Below are 21,386 nucleotides of genomic sequence, written 5' to 3'. Positions count from 1 at the left end.
GTGTAGCACCTGCCTCAGTCTTGCACATGGGCATTTTTAAGTTCGATATTTACTAAGCATGTACTATATATGAGACACATTTTGCTGAGTGCTGGACCTGAAAAAATTAGTGGATAGATTGGAGGGTCAGAATTATGGTCTGCAGCTATTTGAAATGAGGTGTGGATAATAAAAAAGCCCTTCAGAATTTTCAAGCTTCTCCAACATGTCACTTACCATCTTTGAAAAGTCCTGAAAAGCGCCAGATTCATCTAGGCTAAAAAGCTGACACTGGGGCAAAAGGGTACCATGATGGTGGTGCAACCCCTGAGCCACAGAAACGATTACCTTAGGCCACAACCCAGACACATGACTTCCACTGGCTAGTAAACTCACCTTGGAACTCTTTACAAAATGAGTATTTAACCACTGAGGAAGAAGATGAAAGCTCCAATGGAAGAGGTTCTGAAGGCTTGGTATTTTGTTTTGTTTAAATTGGAAAGGATGATATGTACTCTGGCCATCTGGTATTCATTTCAATGAACTTGAAGTGAAGCTTATCTCAGGTAACCAGGAAACAGGTTCCTTGTTAAGGCCTGTCTTTGGGGAGTGAGTCCCAAGAAGGAAACTGACTCCTAGGGCATTTTCAGGAATAACCATGGAATTCCAGGTTTCAGAATTTACCTATTTTTGACAGCTTTAGAGATCCTACTATCCCAGACCTCTTTGCCTGAACCCTTTCCTCTCCTCCAGCAAATGGCTGCAGTTAGCAGAGAATTAATAACACCAGAGAGCAGGCAGGCAAGCTGGAATCAATCCTGAGCTTGCAGCCAGGAATCAGAGAAATGAGGCCATGTGCTGGACTGCTGTGGTCCATATGATCCTTTAGTTCTTGGGAGGAGATAAGACTTTGACCAGACTCATGGACTGTTAGAGCTGGCTGGGTCCTTAGGCATTTTACTAGATAAATAAAAAGACCCAGAGTAGGGATGTGGTTTTGCCCCCATCCTTTTGTTCAGGAGCAAACTGATATAAAATCTCCCCTAAGGTGGTCAAGGCCACCCCACAATGGAGTAACATACTAAGTAATACCTGAAGCCCATGCTTAGGACTAGAAGCACACGGGTGGCTTACAGACAAGACATGATTAGTACTTCCAGGCAGTGCAAGGCAAGGTTTACCAAGCTAGAGAGTGACCTGGAATTTGGTTAATGCTGTAAAACTTGCCATTTCCTGGTTGTATCATTATCTGAATTGGAAGAGCTTGGTTCCCAGAGTAGTGCTTCCCAGCACTGGGGTCAGATTCTAATGAACTGAAAATTTGGCCATTCTACTCTTCCTTCCCAGGGTCAGAGTAGTACTTGTCCCCCTTCTAACTCCCCTCAGCTGCTCCTTACCAAAGGCCCTGTATCTCTTTTCCCCCAGATCATTTGTTTTCTGCCATCTCCCCCATCTGTCATAGCTCACCGGTGGTCCATTTGGGCAGCACTTTGGCTGTACAGGCATTCTGGGATCCAGGCTATTATCAGTGCCCATCTTTAGAACCCAACCCTAGAGGTCTATCTTGCTACTACAAAGAAAACTGTACTGTCAGACTCAAGACTTTTTAAAAGACACATCAGTAGTAACAGTTTACTACCTATATGGAACCTATAAATATGTATTCTCTTTTTGGTAGCTTAGATTTGTGGCCCTAGGTCTTTGGTAGCTCAGACATGTAAGGAAGAGGTAGGAAGGTGTTTATTCAAGCCCTTCCCCAGGGTGTATAACTCTAGGGGCAGTAGCCAAGTCAACCAAACCCAGCTTTCCTGATGGGAGTCACTGCCTCTCATTTACTATCCTCTCGGGATCTGTTTCCAAGTTTCATTGTGCGCCAGCCACGTTTCAGAGGCACAGTTAAGTCCTATTGTTGGCTGAAGAGTTGTAATCCCACAACTTAATTAGACCTAGAAGGCACCTTAGAAATCATATACACCAGTCCCCTTGTTTTACAGCTGAGGAAATGGTCAGAGAGGAAGATACTTGCTCAAAGTAACACACTGATATAGGGGTATTGCCAGGTCTAGAACTCAAGTCTGACTCCTAAATGCAATAAGACTGTAAACATGCAGAAGCCTTCTGGTGCTCCCCTACTATGACCATAGGCGGCAGACTGGACCTGGCTCCTGGCTCCTGGAACTTGCATCTTACCTTCCTTTGTATTACTAGAACTTTACACAGTGCCTGGCACATTCAGCAGATACTCACTGACTCAGAGACTGAACCAGGAATATGACTTTTATGCTGCCTTACATCAGGGACAGCAGTTGGGTAGGTGCCCTCCAGGTTGAGTTGGTAACCAACTCCTATCTTGGGCATAAGGAAGATATAGCTAGTGTCTCAGCTTTTCTATCCTCTTGGGAGTCAGACTATATTTATGGAGTATGGGCCCAATAATATATCCTGGGCTGATAAGCCTATCACTTTCCAGCTATCTGAATTATTTGACTTTTAAACCTTTTCCCATAACCCTAACCAGGGGTAGGGAATCTGTGGCCACAAGGCCACATGTGCCTTCTAGGTCCTTGGGTGTGGCCTTTTGACTGAGTCTAAGTTTTACAGAACAATGAAGTTTGGATTGAGTCGAAGGGCTGCACTTGAGGACCTAGAAGACCACATGTAGTTCCCCACCTCTGCATCTATCAACATGAGTGAGTTGGGGTAGGAGCCTAAAAGCTGTTGCTGTAGTAGAATAAAAAATGCTTAGGGCTGGTGGCACTTACTATGGGTTTCAGGTTGGTGATGATCACCTCTTCAAGGACAGGGAGAGGGTTCAGACTTGTGAGTTCACTAGTAGGGGGAACTCTTGAAGAAGCAAACTCCTCCCTCTAACAAAGCAAACTGGCACATCTCTGTATTTGATACTCTTAAGATAGTTACCTAAGGTATTAAGTAACTTGCCTAGAGTCTGCCAGGATATGTCGCTGTCAGAACCTGAATCCAGGAAATTTTTAATTTCCTAACTCTAAGACCATTTCCCTATCCACTTCACCATACTACCACTACCTCAGTTATCTCTTCAAACTCTTACTTTGTTTCCTAAGAACAAAGCAGCCATGGTTGAAGAGGAAAGAATTACTTTTTTATAGTTCCATCTACCTTCTGGTAAGGCCAACCCCTCTTTTCAAACATCCTATTCAAAGGCAACCAACCAGCTCTTAGCTCCTCCTCTCCCATGTTCCCACCTACACAGCTGGACACTGACTGTGGCTGAAGTGGTCAGGCAGAGGCTCTCAAGCCTTTTGGTCTAATGATCCAGAATTCACCAATTCCAAGTCCCTTTCCCAGGAGCCTATTCTCCTTCCCACCTTCCAGGGACTGGCTGGCACCAACTCTGCTACAGCTTCAGCCATATCTACAGCCTACTCTCTTGAAGTCAAAGCACAGAGAGGGCGAGGGGAACTGGTGCGCCTCTATGTCCATGTGAAAAGACAAGACACCTCCCTGCATAGAAATGGCAGAGTGGAGCTGACTAGAGTGACTCAGCTCTTTGCCTCAATGAAGTTCTGGGGGGCAGCAGATTCCCACCACATTGCTACTGCTGCTGTCCCTAGAGGACTGAAGAAATCTGTATTGGGAGGGAAGGGACCCACCTACTGCTGGAAAAAGGAGAATAGGTAAAGGCCATAAACAAAGACAGACTTGTAGTTTATTTTGTATTTTTTTTTAAATAAATACACTTTACATTAAAGAAAAAGGCCTTTGATTTGTAATTTCCACACAGGAGAAAGGGAAGAAAAAAAGATTTAAAAAAAACTGAATCACAAAGAAAAATAGAGGGAGTGAACTTATATCACAAGTTCCCTCATCTCCACAAAACCAGTATCCACAATGACCAAAATGCCAGGACTTGCTCCTGCCTGCCATTCTGTGAGGGTGGGTGAATGAATGTGTGCATATACATGGCAAACAGCAGTCAATGCCTGCCTTCCTCCCCAGCTCTGGCACGAAGGCACCTCAAGTCAAGGAAAAAAACACCAACATCCTGACAGCATGAGGCAACAAAACTTTTTTTTTAAAAAAATCATATATTATATTTATAATAAAATAGTCTTAATCCTTATCAATTTAAGAAACCACGATTTTCCTTTTCATTTTAAATACTTGTGTAAAAACGCCTCTTTATATTGATCTTTGGGCATCACTTTCTCCCAAAGGAAATGAAGCTTAGGGGACAAGGTACCCGGTGGATATAAGTTCACACCCTCTTTGCTATAAACACCTGCAATTTTTTTTTTTGCTTTTATATAAAACTATTTTTTGTTCTTTAGTAATGAACTTTATACAAAGAAAATATATTGTGAAATATCCCCAGAGAAGTGGGGCTTTTCCTTAAGGAAAGATTTGTCCATCCTGGAGGAAGTGGGGAAAAGAAGGCAGAAAAAGGGCCTAACCCCTGATCTCTTTATTGAATGGCCAGTGTTGGGCACAACTGATTCTCTGCTTAAGACAAAACCCTCCAAGCTTGAAGCCTACAGGTTGTCAAAAAACAGATAATATCCCTGGGAGAGGGACAGAGACAGGGATGGGAGAGAGGGGAGAAGAAGTGTCAGGGAAGCTTGTTCTGAATTCGCTGCTCATTTGGTCTCCTGCCTGCCAGGAATAGAATTTCTTCAGTGGACATCCATATGATGATCACTCCTCACTCATTCAAAGATAAGATGATGTCGTCTTCCAAATCAGAGTTATCTGAGCTATCAGCTGGAAAAGTAAAGAAGAAAAAGGAAGGTAAAGAGGAGGTTATGTGTTGAACTTACAGGACATGTTCAGAAAATACTGTACTCTACCTTTATCCTCCCTGAGTGGGTCAATTACCATTTTCAAGAAAGGAGAAAACATACCAATTAGCTCCTTGGTGTTGGCAGCTGAGAGCACATCTGTTGCTGGCAACCATATCCTACCCTGGGAAATCTTAGCTCAATGTTCTTTAAAGAGAGCCAAGGCAGTTTAACCTTTCTGTGCTCTTAGGAACAATTCTGCTGCCTGAAAGAACCTATCTAGCCAAAGGGAATCTCAACCCAAATAAAAAGGAGATACTCAGTAGTACCATAATAAATCACCTGTAGCCAAGCCCAAGGGAGCCTAATACTCCTATCTTGAGTTCAAGAGACAGAGAACAACAAGATATCACTCAGTATAATGTTCTTAAGACAGAAGATGTAAGATTTACATAGGGGCCCCTCCCATCTTAGTGCTACTTGGGCAAGGAGGGCAAATTTTCACAACTCCATGTAAGTTGAATACCACTTTGGTTTCTCATTTAAGTCACCTCATTTCCATGGCCTAGAGATTCTGGACTAGAAATGGGGACTGTCAGTAGTGAGGCTCTGGTTTGAAGTAACTTGGATATTTTCCCCAAAACTTCTCAGACTCCCCTCCAATCCAACACTCATCAAATTTCGTTCTGCTGTGGGAGGTCTGAGATACACACCCATCAGTGTGCCTCTTCATTACCAGCACCACCTTCTCCGGAAAGATACAGGCTTCCAACTATAAACCCTATGGGAACATCAATTACCTATGGAGGATTAGCCCTCTTACAGCAAATGCCAAAGGAGAGGCAATTTTGAAATTCAAGGTAGGAATTTGACTTCCTTGTGAAGAACAAAACAAGTCTATGGCCCACCTAGAACACACCACTGAGCATCTTTTATGGATATAAAGCTCTGATAGCCTGTTTCATTATGTCCCTTCCCCCTCACATCTGCCAGGCTGTACTAATGCTCTCTTATATAACACTGATCAGAAATGCAAGGAGTCAAATCTGATTCCCTCAGCTGCCTCTACATTTTGAGGCCTAAGTGGCCATTCAAAAGGGGGTCAGGCTCATCATGTATTGTTCAGAGTCAAGCAAGACAGAGAGGAAAAAACCTGCCTCTGGTTTCAGCACTCTTCTTGGCTCTTCATAAAACAGGAAGCATGTCAATTAGTGGAAAAACTAAGATCTTCAACAAGTCCTCTAATTCCTAAAGGGAATGAGTTAACTAGAGATAAATGACTTTTCATCTTAGCTACGTGACTGGCAAAAGCTTATTATTTCCTCAACAAGCATAAAGCCTCCAAAAGATCAGGTACCATCCTCTGTGAAGTTTTTATTCTTTAGATTTTTTCTGGTACTAACTCTAACCACCTTTTTGGAAATTACAAGTAAAGCAAAACATTTTCCCAAACATCACTTCCAAGAAAAAGACATACTGTGACCGGAGAAGTAGGCAATAAAGCTCTTGAGTGAGGCTAGACCAGAAAGCTAAAGTAACTGCCCCTGGGGTCAGAGGAGTCACAATCAAGCAAAGGGGACAGGAAGCAAAGATCTCCTAAGAGTTAAGAAAACAAGGAAGGAAGATAAGAGAACAGAGGCCTGGAATTACTATAGTAAATCAATTATGGCATCTAACTTCATCAACATGCTATAGTTTTTCTCCAGCAGTCTAAAAAAGGGATGCCAGGAAGCTAGGACTCAGAGAAGAGAAAGGAGGGCAACACAGCCTATTATCTCATGTGTACCTAAGCATCTTCCTGCCCAAAACCCTAGAGATGTCCAAAGACACAGCTGGAAACTATACCAAATGGACCGGGACAATTTGTTCCAAACAAATGGACCCAACTGTGAGAACTGACACCTAACCGTCAGCTTCAGCTACATGCATGACCACCAAGAAAAGGCAATTGAAGGAATTCATGTAGCTATAATCCTTCTTAAGCTAGGTTCAAAAAGTTGATCCAATTTTTGATACTATGAGAGTGGACACTGAAAAATTATGCAGATTGGCTTGTAAGAATACCACTACTGCTGACTGGTCTCTTGCGTGAGGAAAATGAGAAAAACTCAAAGCTAAGGGATCTCTGACAATAAAGACACTTTACAAACCCACTTATATACTTTGCCAGACCATCACCATAACTCATGCTATAGGACTTCCTTCCTATGGATTTAACTTATGCTGCTAATTTTTTTTTAAGAGTAGACTAGATGCCTGGCAGCATGCACCAAACCAAATACCTAGAAAAGTCCTCTCTCTTAAGGCACTGCAAAGTCTTAGGAAACCTGTTGCCCGTAAAGTAAGCAAACAAATTCTCTTAACAGACCAGACTAGCCAGAACACAAGATGACAGAACAACAGCAACGCCCAAGCCTCTTACCCTGAAAAGAGGACATTTGTAGCTTAAGATTCTGTTGTCAGTGTCATCATAACTTTGAAAACCAAAGTGGACTAAGCACAGCCTACATTTGCTTTCAAACTCCAACTGAGACTCATGATGTAGTCTGGGTTATTCTCTATGCTCACTATAAACTCTTTTCTCCATCTGTAGCAACCCACCAGAAGCTTTTCTGTTCTTAGCAACTTAAGTACTGTGCCTGTAGATCTGGCTTGGGAGAAAGTAGTTCCCAAATCGAAAACGACTGGTGCCCTGGTGACTAGAATAGGAAGTTATTTTATAAGCCAAACTCAAATTTTGGTGGCTTTGCATTCAAACTAAAAAATTAAAAAATTAAAGCAGTACTCACTTGCATTAGCTGGCACCACCACGAACTGGACTTTACTCTCCGCCACGGTTGCTTGCCACCCCTTTTAATGTGCCTCACTAATCCCTTGTCATTTAAGTGAATTAAAAATTGACAATGTCGATACAGCTTGTACCCCCATGTCCAATTATTAGGTAATAATAATGTTTATAAATAAAAATGTCTAATAAAACCTGTTCCCCCCACTTTTTACACTGATTACATTGATGTGTTTCATCCACCCCTTACTCCCTTGCCAGGTCCTTGACAAAGAAGAAAAAAACCCCTCTACTGAATAGGAACCCTTCCTGGGACAAGGCACAAGTCTCTCCAGAGTACTGCCCCATCTTCTGGGCTGCCCTACCATCTCAGTCTCCAGGTGAAGGAAACAGAGGCTGATAAACAGCTGTCTCCCCTCTCTCAATATGACAGATGGGAGTTATGGTCCCCAACTCCTCCCCCCAAGAGTTTCCTCAAAACAGCAACAGAAAGAAGGGATCATGGAAGTGGCTACACAGAAGCTAGTCTCCTCTAAGTTGGTCTTAGATTCTTTTATCAGAACCAGCAAGATTTATCCCAAGAAAATATCCTTACATCAAGGTTTAAGGGGAATTCCTGAATTATACCTCCAACTAAGTAATTTCTTCCCCACCACCAAACCCTTCCATTATAAAAACAGGTCAACTATGGCGAGGCTTGGCTTTAATTAGGTCTGTGTTGTGTCCTCTTCTCTCTGGACATAATACCTACCACCTTTAAAAGTGCTGACTGGACTATATATAAGAAAACCCGCTGGAGATCATAGGGATTATTTCCCCAAAATTCATGAGTTTGGCCACAGATGGGCAGTGAAGCACTATAACGAAACAGAAGAACAACATGAATGAATCTGCCAGTGATGCGCACATCTTACCGAGGGGATGGTGAGCAGCCTAAATGGGAACCTGCCCTAAATGAGTGCTGACAGTTCAGTTAACTTGTAAAAATGATCTTATTCTACATCATTCGATGACTCTTACAGGACTTCTGAGCAAAGACAAGGGACAACCCTATCTCAGAAGCATAAAGGTTGGTCCTAATGGGAAATTTACTACCTAAGGCTTTGTTGACTTATTCATCACAAGGAAGAGAAGAAGGAGGAGGCAAAGGAGGAAGAAACGCTAAGCAGAACAGAAAGAAAGGAGAAGAGAGAATGTGCCCCACCACTTCTAAGAGGGAGGAGCCAATAGCAGAGAGGAGAAGGACAACACAATGGTCTCTATCACTTTATCTCTTTAGAAATGAATAACTGTTCACGAGAGCTTCTTCTGATGAATTCAGATGTGCCCCTCTCAGATGGAACAAACAACTAAACTTTTTCCATCTGATCTAGGAAGTTTAGTCCTCTGAAGGTAAGGGATCATGGCCAGCTGGCTGCACAGTTTAGGTGGTGAGATAGCAAATGAACAGAGATGCTGACTTTGCTTTTCCTCCAAGGGAAATGTACGGTTAGCAGCTGAGGGCAGAGCAAAAAAGACATGTTTGACTCTCCATCTGGGCTGGCATGCAGGAATAAATACTCTCTGATGCTTCCTAGGATCAGAGTGATGGTCCTGTCTATACTTACTGTCTCCCAGTATCAATTCAACTTCCTCATCAGCATCAGAGTCTTCATCTTCCCCTTCATCTCCTTCTTCAAGCAAGTTGGCCAGCTCTTCATCTGAAGGAGAGAAGTCATTATCACCATCCTCGCCAGCATTCTCATTGTTTTCATCCTCCTCCAATTCTGCCTCCAGCAGCTGGTCAGTATCAAGTTCATCAAGATCATCTGTGTCATCATCATCTTCATCATCATCTTCTTCCTCCTGTTCTTCTTCCTCCTGTAGAGAAAATAGTACGTTCATTAGGAAAAATGCCTCAAAACCAAAAACGTGGCAGAAGCATCAGCTTTAGTTTTCCCCAAACATATTGTATGTTAGGGATGGGGGAATTATCTGGGAAGCAACTTACTCCCAATTCTGATGCATTTCAGGGTTAGTACTGGTTTAAAGTATCACAATGATAGTTCTGAGATACATAAGCCATGCCTACCCAAAGGAGAGCACAGCACAGAAACGACATAACTTTTCCAAAGGACTTCTAGTTCAAAGTATTAGACTGCTTTATCCAGCAAGTTCAATCTCTACTCAACTCTTAGCAGTTCACCTAAAACTCCCCAACAAGGCATTAATAGTTATGCAAAAACCTAGTCATGAGTCAAGAAAGAATTCACTTCATCATTCATTCCTCTGTCTCAGCCAAACAGGGAAAAAAAATTCAAATATGAATGATTAAAAAGGAATAGGACAAGTTTCTTTCAATAATCAAGTAAATTCTGCTTTTTTAAACTGAGAAAACACATGGCAGCTGGAACAAATCAATATTTAAATTCACCTTCTCAAGATCACACTCCATTTTCAAGGTCCTAGTGTTGATCTTTTTCATTATTAACATATGATGCAACTATAATGTTCCCATTATTCTTAACATAAAACAAGAGAGCAAATGCTATCATAACTGCAATGCAGGAGAACAAACCCCAAGTGATGATACAATTCAATACACAAGGCTTCACTTTCTTCATCAATCAACCACAATGTGCTACACTATTCATATATTTCTCCCAAGATCTTCTCTGAGAGAGAACAGGTACTAGTAAACATACTGAATGTTTTGCTCCCAATTCCCAGGGCTTTGAAAATTCTACAACCTGCCACTTGTTACCAAGTTTAACTTTGCACTTCCGGTCCTGGGGCTGGCTCATCAATTACCAAAATGTAATAGAAAAGGGATTCTAATCTCTGCAGTAAACTTACATTCAATACAATTCTTAGTAATTAGCCCCCCAAAACATAAGTAAAGTGGGGAATGTAACAAATAAGTTTCAAATAAGAAAACAAGAAAATTATATCCATCAATTATTTTTAATACCCCACAAATATCTCTGACTATCCTTCATCAAATCAGAATTTACTAGTTTGGTTAATTGCTTTTTTTCTTTTTTGGTGCCTACAATAATGCCTGAACTACTATTGGTAAGAATTTTAACCATCTAATGACTTAGAAATGACAATTACTGCTATGAACTCACAGATTCTTAAAAGTAATACAATGGGTGGAATAAAACCACAACACTATGAAGCATAATATTCTCACATGACGAGTAAAGAAAGGTGGCACATGTAAAACTGAAGCACCTAGTTTACTATGGGACCAGTTTGAAGTTTACAGCACTGAGTAATGAACACAAAATGAAACCACCGTTACCTGTGGGTTATCAATAAACATTCACTAAACTGAAGTGAATCAAGAATAAGAAAAGTCAAATCACTGCAAAAACACCATATAATTAATACTGACACAAACAAAATGATCAAAACTTAAGGAAAAATGAGTTCCTTGCAAAGTTCAAAAAACAAACAAAAAAAAAAAATAAAAACCCCAAACCACACACATACCAGATTTAACCGATGGAAAAAGCAGTCATCTTCACCAACATATTTTTATGGCCTTTACCAGCATTTGCCCTACCACCAAGACAAGCATTTGGTACGAAAAGGACAACTTTTGGTTCTCTGGTGTTTTTTGCACTAGATTGAATATTTATCAGCTTTTCAAAATCCCAAGTTAGATGAGAATATACAAAGTTAGAGCAAAATGTTAATAAAACAGTTAACCTGTGAATCAAGCAGCTCAGTAAGATACATGTTTCTAGGTCTAACATCTCACAAAATGTTTTTATTTACCTTAGCTTAGCCAGGGGAACTAGGTAAGAAGAAATTCACAAACATTTAGTTAAGGCCTATTTCCAAAAAGTAATTCTGAAAATGTCTTAGCTTTGCTGACAAAATTCCAAATTCACAAATCCTGAACTTTGGTGCAAACAAGGCAAGGGTCTACCTGGGCCTTCAACAATCCTACAAATCCAACTTTTCATTTCATCTTCCTGTATTTGAAGTAATTCTACAAATAGCCATCAAAGACGACCCAGGGAACACTGCTTTAATAAGAAGAAGAGGAGGTATGAGGAAAGTATGGAAATCTGCCTGATTAAAAGGAGACCTTGTTGCTTTATCAACAAAATAATTGTTTAAATAACCAATACTAGTTTATTTTTTTTTTGCGTTTTTTTTTTTTTTTGGAGGGGGGAAGTCAGGGTAATTGGGGTTGTGATTTACCCAAGGTCATATGGCTAGTAAGTGTGTGAAGTGTCTGAGGCTGGATTTGAACCCAAGTCCTCCTGACTCCAGGGCTGGTGCTCTATTCATTGCACCGCCTAGCTGCCCCTACTAGCTTATTTTCTTTAATTATTTTTAACATTCATTACTAGTTTATTTTCTACAATACCACACATAGATATGACTATTATGAATCAAACTCTTCTAGGGCAAAAGTACTTTTACAAATACTTCATCTAGCTTACCTAGAAAATTAATATAAAGATTTCAGAATCCTTCTCTTACTAAGTACAAGGCAGCAGCAAAGTGTTCCAGCTTTCACAGTTAAGTATCAAGGTTTATTAGTGAAGGACAGACAAAATTGGCAAAAAGAAAAAGTGGCATCCAGATTTATCCCCTGCCCCCAGCCCACCCCTGAGTCAAATAAGACATCTCTTCAATGTCTTGGGGAAAGGATTATTACATAAACACTTTATATTTATTGTCCTTATCACTGCCTTCAGGTCCAAGTTTAGAACTGGGTTTTGAATTCAATTCTTGGGAATAACTACTGATGATCAGCAAACTATAAAAATGTCAGATATTATTAATATTTATATACTTAAATCATTCAACAACTGTTTTTCTTAATATCTAAGAGGAAACAAGTCTATTTTGGCATTGTATTCAGATCTATTTTGACTTTTCTTCCTTAAAGATAGATTTTCACTATATTTGATGTCTATACCCTTTAGAATCCAGTATTTCCAGTTTCCTTTAATCAAGCTAGATCCACTGCTTTCTATTCTGGAATTCCTGTCCAACTGGGCAGAAGATCAGTAGAGTCCTACACAAAATACTGTAATCTTTTTTTTTTTGCTTTTTGGAGGGGGGAAGGCAGGACAATTGGGGTTATGTGACTTGTCTACGGTCACATGGCTAATAAGTTTTAAGTGTCTGAAGCCAGATTTGAACTCAGGTTCTCCTGACTCCAGGGCTGGTGCTCTATTCACTGTGCCACCTTGCCACCCCTAGAATCTCTCTCTTTAGCAATAATGTCTAACACGATCCATTTCAAACAGGATCCCTACATTTCTACACGATAGTACTTAGGGTTTCATAATCATCAATGAAGCAATGTACTTATTGTTCAAATCAGAAGAGACAATTTCTAACCAGTTCAATGATTTGTTCAAGATTAACAACCTGCCTCAACACTTGCCTAACTGGAAACCCACTTAGTTTGTTTCAGTTGTTTTAAACCTAGCTGCTGTTCTCTCTTTGCTGAGCAGTAATTAAACTGCTCTTCAGGCATGCTCTTAGTTGGGTCATATCTCTTTTTCTTAAAAATCTTACTTTCTTCCTTTCTTTTAGCTATTTCTCCTAAAATCATTATCATCTACTGACACTATTTAAAATTTAAAATACTCAAATGTGTCTTCCTTTTCTAAGACACTTGCTGTCCTTTAACTGAAGAGCTGTTTCTTCTCTAGTAAAGAGGCCTTCTGGGGAAGTGTTTTCCTTCAAGAACAGAACAGCTTACAATGACTTACAATTAATAGAGATAATCAAGACTTATTTTGTGATAAATCTTTTTCTTTTAATGACCACTGCATCTGCTTCTAATGAGACCATTCAAAACTCTTCTCTCTAAAAAAACAAAATAGCTACTTTTCAAATAGAAGTAGCATTAACCTTGTTTTTCCAGACAAATCAAGCCACTGAATAAGTTTAACAGAGTAACTTGTCTTAAAAACTGGAACAAAGATGACACTTTTTTTATGTCATCCACACCTGACCCTAGTATCTTAACCCAACCAGACTGTGTTTTTCAAAATAAAAATTCTGTTCCATACACTTCCTGCAATATCTGCTTCTGGGTGTTAAGCACCCTCAAAAGTTGTCTTTTTGATCAAAGGAACAGATACCTGCATTGCCCTGCCCTCCCCCAGTAATGTTTAACACTCATATATTTAAGTAATTTTACCAGGAAATTTGGGCCTATCAGAAACAATATATTCAACTATGGCTATGATTGATAGGAGTAAAGAATCTTACCATCCGCTTCTATGCAGTCAGAGGACACATGGACGGACACAATACAGGAAACACAGCATACAATGTGTCATAGATTCCAAAACGGAGTGGAGAAAAGATAGAGTTATTCTCTTGTTGAGGTTTAATTTACAAAAAAAAAATATGTTTAACAATAATTAGATGACTTCTGCTTGATGATTTTTCAAAATGCCTAAATCTTATGGGTAGCAAATATCTAGCCCTCTTACCTTATTAAGTATATCACTTTCTATAGAGGTATACTCTACTTTTAGAACAATACTTGAATTTTAAACTTTTACTTGTTTTCACTAAATGTCAATGTCAAAATTACTGACTTGACTATGAAACAGATATTATAGTCTCTATTACATTTAATCAAGTTAGTAATCTGCTTATTTATGTTCAACCAAATTACCTTTCAGGTTTGCAGGCATATGATTCCTGGGATAATCTACGTATGCCTTGCTGATTCCAAATTAAAACTGTGCGCATTTTCTCATGTATAATGAGAAAACAGCACTAGCTTATTCCATCCTGTTGGGGTTAAGTCACTTTGAAGTTCAACTCATTAAATTTTAGAGGAAAAATTTTAAGTGAGTGGAGAAAGATAAACATTAAAATATAGTGTTGCTTTTCAGGTCTTATCATTTTATCAGACTGCAAGGGGCCACTCAAACTTTACATTATTTTACTTAGGTGAATATGCAAAGGGAGATCACTCAAACCTCCAATTCCTGTTCCACAGAAAATGAACAAATATTCAAAGTCAAATTACTAACATGTGAGAAAAGCACAAAATTTTGTGTATCTAGTTAAAAAAAAAAAAAGGATAGTAAATGATCCATATGACTAGCCTAGAACTATTAAATACAGCACAAAGGCACACCAATCACAACCAAAACAGAAAGAGATCAAGGACTCAGGAATTGGCAAGATTATGGTGGCCAAAGAAGAGCAGAGAAATGTGATAAAGTGGAAACCACTCCACATATTCCCACAACTGCAAATGTGCCTCAATCAAACCTAAGTTATAAAGTAGTTTTATTCAAAATATAGCCCCACCCCTCACACAGACATCTGCTGAGTAATAAATCAAAGCGCAAGAAAGTATAGGATTTAGAGGGGTATAAGAAGCTCACCATCAAGGTACGATTTCAGAACTGGACTTTAGTTTAAGGTCTACTCTTAACATTTCCCAGGAAAAGAGAAGAGTACTAAACAGAAAATACTGCAAAGTACCTAATTCAGTGACATCATTTTGTCTGCTATCTATAACCCAAAGAAATCTCAAATGACATTTAAGAAATCTAATCAAGACAATAGGTAATACGGAGAAAGTGTTCATGAAATACTGTGATGATAATAATAATTGCTAACATTTATATAGCACTTATTATCTGCCAGGCACCTTTTATAATTATTATCTCATTTGAGCCTCACAACAACCATGGAAGGTAGGTGCTATAATTATCCCTATTTTACAGATGAGGAAACTGAGGCAAAGAGGTTCAAATAGTGTCTGAGGCTGAATTTAAACTCAGTTCTTCCTGAGTCCAGGCCCAGCACCCTGGGCACTATGGACGCCTAGCTGCCCTCCTAATGATAACAGAAATATGCCACCCCATCAGATTCATGCAATGTAAGATTTCATAAAATTAAGGTGACTGCCTTGAAGGTAAGATCATGCCTTCACATTTGGTGTTTTCGCAGCCTTTCAGAACTAGAAAGCACATAGAGGGGCTCACCTTTCAGAGTTTGCCACCCTAACAGGCTGCCAGCCTCAGAGCACCTACTTTCCCTTCCCTATATTCTCTTCCTAATCCAAAATATCAGAACTCCTCATTGGTTCACTCTTTGAGTATTCCCTTTGAGTATATAGTTAAATATCTCACTGTAAAAGAATGAATTCATCAGCCCCCTTCTTCTCTTCATCATCCCCTGTCTCTGACTCTTCAAAAGAAAGTTATCTGGGATAGGGTGGTAAGAGAAGGAAAATAAAATTCATTTCACTCACCAATGGGTCCCAATCTATCAAGAAGCACTCTAGTCCCAAAGGCTTGAGACAGTGCTCTTTGATTCCACTGGCCTCCCCCCCCTAATATTTTATATGACCTCTCCTCTTACTTTTGTGATAACCATTTTATGGAAAGGTAATTTACATATCACCTTTGAAATACATGAGGATGGGGAAGGGGAGGCATTTTTTTTTTTTAAATCAAAGAACTGCAACCTCCTGGAGCTGTGGATTGGTCTTTCATTTCTGGAAAGCAATTTGGAACTATACCCAAAAAGTGACTAAACTGGGCATATCCTTTGACTGATACCCCAAAGAAATCAGAGAAAAAGAAATCATATGTATAAAAATATTTACAGCAGCTCTTTCTGTGACAGCAAAGAATTAGAAACTGGGTATGTCCACAATTGGAAAATGGCTAAACAAATTTGGTTTATGACTATAATGAAATACTATGGTGTTATAAGAAATAATAAAATTGATGCTTTTCAGAGAAACCTGGAAAGACTTGTATAAACTTATGAAGACTGAAGTGAAAAGAACCAGGAGAACAATTTATAAAATAACAATAACACTGTAAAGATAAATAGCTTTACAAGACTTAAGAACTCTATTCAACACAATGAGCAACCACGATCCCAGAGGACCAGTGATGCAGCATTCTATCTACCTCCTGACAATCAAACAATAAACATCTATTAAGCCCCTACCATATGACAAGCATTGTTTTATGTGTTGACAGAGAAGTGATAGACTCAGGGTACAGAATGAGACATATTTTTTTAGACATGGCCAATGTGGAAATTTGTTTTGCTTTAGAATGTATGTTTGTTAAAAAGGTTTTGTTAGTCTTTGTTCTTTTCAATGGGGATAGGATGAAAGGTGGGAAAAGAAAATAGATTTTTGTTCATCAAAAAAAAATTAGTAAGCACTATGACCTTTGAAAACATACTACTGAAATTATAATCAACAGCCAGAGTATTTAAATATTTCTAGCTACTGATAGAGGGAAAGGAGGGAGAGGGAAAGGGAAGAAAAGAAAAAAAAAGGATGGGAGTAGGGGAAATGAGCTACAGCAATCCACAAAACACAACACAGTAATACAAAATGGTCCTTCGGTCTTATATGGGTCTCTTCTAAATTAATGATGAAAGACTGGCAAGGAAGAAGGCACAGAAGGTATTAACATCACATAATAAAAGCACACACATTAATTCAATTGTACTCAAGATGTGATCTTTGACCAATCACCTAACATACCATGAAAGGAAATAAACCACGACTATATTGCCACCCCCACTTTAACTGGAAACATCTCTTTATGAAAGGATTGCAAACTCGGATCTTTCAAAAAGGTGAATACAAGCATTTGGGAATTTGAATTTACCAGGTTTTCAAAGGCAATAACAAATACAATTGTGCGGCAATAACAAATACAATTGTGCCAACAATTTGGAAAATGAACAAAAATACAGGTATTATCAGTATTTCTTGCTTAAAAGCATAACCAGTTCAAATTATTCACTAGAGGGTAGAAAATGAATGAATCCAAAAGCCACTTCAGTCAGCAAATCTCCTAGACTACAGCAGAAAGATGAGGCATCCTAGAGCAACACTAGTTGAGATCAAAAGATCAACTGCTAAACATTACAAAAGGCGGCTAACAGGATGACCTCAAAAAATAAATAAAGTAAGCCCTAAGGGAAATTTAGCAGGAGATCCAAATGAACCAGATAATTATTATATTTGTAAATAAAACCAGGAGGAAGGAAAAAAATACAAAATGAAACAGATACACATACATACATACATACACGCACGTAAAAGATACACTGTTAATGGCAACAAGGATGCCCCATTTGGTCTCTCTAGCATCACATTACCCAATGTGCTATGTGAAGAAATGGCAATAACACTCAAGAAGATAACCTTGGAAAGAAAGTGGACCTATACATACAGAAAAATAAAGTTATGCTGAAGGCTTGCAATTTTAAATATGCTCAGGGGGCAATTTTCAAGGTATTTCAAAGTGAACATTCCAATGAAATGGGAAAAAATAACGGCTGGTTTTTTTTTAACCAAAAGAAAAAAAAACCAACAACCCCAAGGGGGACAGGAGGGAGGAGAGAACACACACGAAATTAGACAGGTTTTTTGCAGTTTTTTAAAAAATAAATCATCACAACTTTATGCTCACAAAAAAAGAAAAGTGTAAGTAAGGAACACAAGATCCTTCTCTTTGTATCATGTTTTGCTTCATTCATACATCAAAATCAGACAACACAATACAACAGATGACTGCAGAGACTGTCAACTCTGATCTGCTGAATGATCTGCTGAATACTAACTACATAAAAGTATTAGATGAAAAGATATATGTTCGCAAAAGGCATTCATCAATTTAATGGAATGAGTCCTGCATGAGGTCCAAATAAACAAAACACTGATTGTGAGGCTAAATATTTGATCCACTGGTGACACTGTGCCATTGCATTGAGTCTTCCAACACTACAAAGCCTCTTCAGTGAAATCTATAGCAGCACAAAAGAGACTGACTTAACTATGAACAATGTAAAAACGGAACAGATAAAAAATGTGCATCTCGAACAGGTAATAAGCTGAACCCAAAACTGAAAATTTTTTTAAAAAATTAGGTTAGCTTGAATTTAAACACTGTGTACAACCTTGAAATGATTCCAAAGGAGTTAAATACTACAAAAATCTCATCTCTCCAATGCAAATATATTCCCCCAGTAAAATAAATCATGGAATACCATGGTTATTAGAAAAACTAAAGTAACAAATAACTTAAAATACATACAATGCATGCATTTAAGTAGAGTGCACATACACCAACAAAACTTGAGTTGCATTAAAAACACTACAAGGACATGTAAAACTAGACAAGGAGTTGGAAGTTCACATAGCAAGAAATGAGAACAGGCAGAGAGTCTCAACAACATGGTGGTAAGCCCCAAGATAGAAAAAGAAAAAGAGTAACACCTCCAGGTAGGTAGGTAGGTCCCTTACAGAGAATGTATGTGAAACCACTGTCAAGAACTGTACAGAAAGGTTACAATTCCTGTGGTATGCTCAGGCTGACAAAATTTGTGGATCCAAAGTATAGTTTATCTCTTGATACTATTATGAAATTTATCCAAAGCAGACATAATTCTGCATAATCAATAGAACCTGAAGCAATATGTGCATAGTAAATATTTTTTCTCTAAAGTATACTAAAACCAAAGTCAAAATTTACAATTTTTTAAAAAGTGTATTTGAAGAAAACTTGTAGAACACCTCAGTATTATTCTTCTAATAACTTACAAAAGTTTTAGCCATTCAATAACATGACTGAGTTTGTCCTCCTGTGGCCACACACACACATACATACACACACGCTGTATATATTCTACTTTATCTAATCCCACTGCACCAAAATGTAATTGGTTGTCATGTTGCCTCAAAATAGGGATGGAATGACTCAGAAATCCTAATTTAAAAGGTATAAAGTATTATACTGGTTGAATTTTCAGGGTAAGTGGAGGTCCCTTCTATTAGCTTTTTTTTTTCTTTTTGGAGGGGGGAGGCAGGGCAATTGGGATTAAATTACTTGCCCAAGGTCACACAGCTAGTTTTTGTGTTAAGTGTCTGAGGCCAAATTTGAACTCAGGTCCTCCTGACTCCAGGGCCTCAAGAAGCTTATATTCTCACAAAAAAAGTACAGTAGAAAGCAGAATGTGATGAGTGTAAGTGATAAGTTCCAGACAAAATGTTATGGAAAATTTGAAGGAGAAATCACTTTCAGATGAAAGATCAGAGAAAGCTTCATGAATGTGATTTTAAAAGAAATGAAGGACTTCAATAAATAAAGTATGAGGGATGGCCTGTGAAAACTCTATTCACTTCGCCACCTAGCCACCCCTACCTTCAATTAGCTTTAACATATTAATATTAACACTAATACTCAGCAAACAATGGTTGATACTCCAGAACACACATTACAGATGGGTTTGCTTACTGATGAGAAGTTGCTGCTGCTGCTGGGCCTCCACTTACAGGGCCCAATTAGTTAGAGCTACTATGCTAGACTACTTCTACTGAACCTCTGGTTAATTTGCTAATTTCTTTCAATATGTTTTATCAATGAAAAAAATGTCTAAATCAAACACTAAATGATTGTCCCAGGGACCTCTGGAGGCTAAAATTTTAACCAGAAGATTGCAAATATTTAGATAATCATTGTGCCAATCAGGTCACTTAAGTTTTTCTCCGGGTGCTTCTTCAAAATAACCAGCTTTAGGACCTATTCAACCAATGTATGTTGTGATTAAAAAAACAAACTTTTAATACCTGCAGTTAGGAAACATAAATATTCTCTATACATAGGAAACCCAGAAGCATAGAAACAGCCGATACCATTTGATGACTGACGGGTTCGTAAAGTCTGTCTATTTTGGATGGACATTCCTACTCTTATTATTTATAATGAATATTATATATATATGGCACTATACTGAGGTGTTCTATTTTATTAATTTTAAGTATTTTATTGATGCCTGTACATCACAGTCATTTCAGTGCTCTACTGAATAAAAACCTCCCTTGTGATAAAGAGAAAAGCAAAAATAATCAAGAAAAATATCCATAACGAAAAGTTTTGTGGGCCAGGCCATGAACCTGGCATCTTTGAGCTAAGGCACACATTCCACATAGAAAGAAACCAAATATACTTTGGTTTGGACCACTGGAAGACCCAATTATGTATTCAGGCCCCAATAAAGGCTCTACTCTAACCCAGACAAGGGAAATAAATCTGCCCTTACACTCAAGAAAGAGAAATTCTGTAATAATCAAAAATCTCCCTCTCAGGCAAGATGAAACCAGTAAGAAAATGTTCCATGAAACATAAGAGAACACTTGCTACTCAGCTAGAAAGCAACAGAAATTTTGAGTGCCAATAGTGACAACCCTTTAAAGTTGGGTGGAAAGCATTCAATAAATACACAGATGTTGATATTTAATCATCCTGATTCCTCTGGGTTAAAGGGATAATCAAGTTGGAAGGACAAGCAAAGAATTCATAACCTGCTTCAGATACAAAGAGCAAATGTTTGAATATGAAATCAATAAGACAAGTCACTAATGTGATTTCACTATAGAAAATCTATTTCTTCCACAAAATTGAGCTATCATGTTCACTCCAAAGCCCCAAATCAAACCTCTCTGGGCTTTACTTGTACAACAAAATTCCCATTTGCAAGAATATGCTTCAAAAAATGGAGGAAGTATGAAGGTAAGTTATTTGCTAAAAGTATGTTAGTTAAAAAAAAAGTTATGTTAGTTAACCCTCACCCAACATGGTTTTTAATGGTAAAAAAAAACAAAATAAAAATCACACATAACCTATTCCACTTACTTCTCTCAATTATGATTTCCCTAAATAACAAATGTGAAGGGATGGGACACAGAAATAAGATACAGAAAGGAACAAACACTAAAGGAAACATTTTGTTATTCCTTTACCATCACACACACAATGAGATAGCAAGATATAATAGGAAAGCCTTGGATTCAGAGGGCTTTAGTTCAAATCCTTGCTTTGATTTTAGTTCAG

At 38.5% G+C, this 21,386-nt stretch overlaps 1 protein-coding gene across 4 annotated transcripts in view; it reads right to left on the bottom strand.

Moving 5' to 3' along the window:
- Nucleotides 1-3,640: 3,640 nt before the first annotated feature.
- The window catches only part of DCAF1 (DDB1 and CUL4 associated factor 1), an 86,820-nt gene continuing 69,074 nt past the window's right edge, over nt 3,641-21,386 (bottom strand). For 2 of the 4 annotated variants that reach the window (XM_069095617.1, XM_069095616.1), the window contains exons 23-24: nt 13,756-13,764; nt 8,441-9,381 (exon numbers count right to left, since the gene is read on the bottom strand). In XM_069095617.1, coding sequence (XP_068951718.1) covers nt 8,854-9,381; nt 13,756-13,764 — 537 coding nt within the window. In that variant the 3' untranslated portion in view covers nt 8,441-8,853. Of the gene's footprint in view, nt 4,720-8,440; nt 9,382-13,755; nt 13,765-21,386 lie in introns of those variants that run through there. The other 2 variants (XM_069095618.1, XM_069095619.1) reach the window with 2 other exon arrangements.

The sequence above is a fragment of the Petaurus breviceps genome, unplaced genomic scaffold (genome assembly GCF_028583685.1).
Source record: "Petaurus breviceps papuanus isolate PSGF00001 unplaced genomic scaffold, PetGlider_PUasm1.0 227, whole genome shotgun sequence".
Classification (NCBI taxonomy): Eukaryota; Metazoa; Chordata; class Mammalia; order Diprotodontia; family Petauridae; genus Petaurus; species Petaurus breviceps.
The sequence above is the reverse complement of the archived record's forward strand: the minus strand, read 5'-3'. Positions and strand labels throughout refer to the sequence as shown.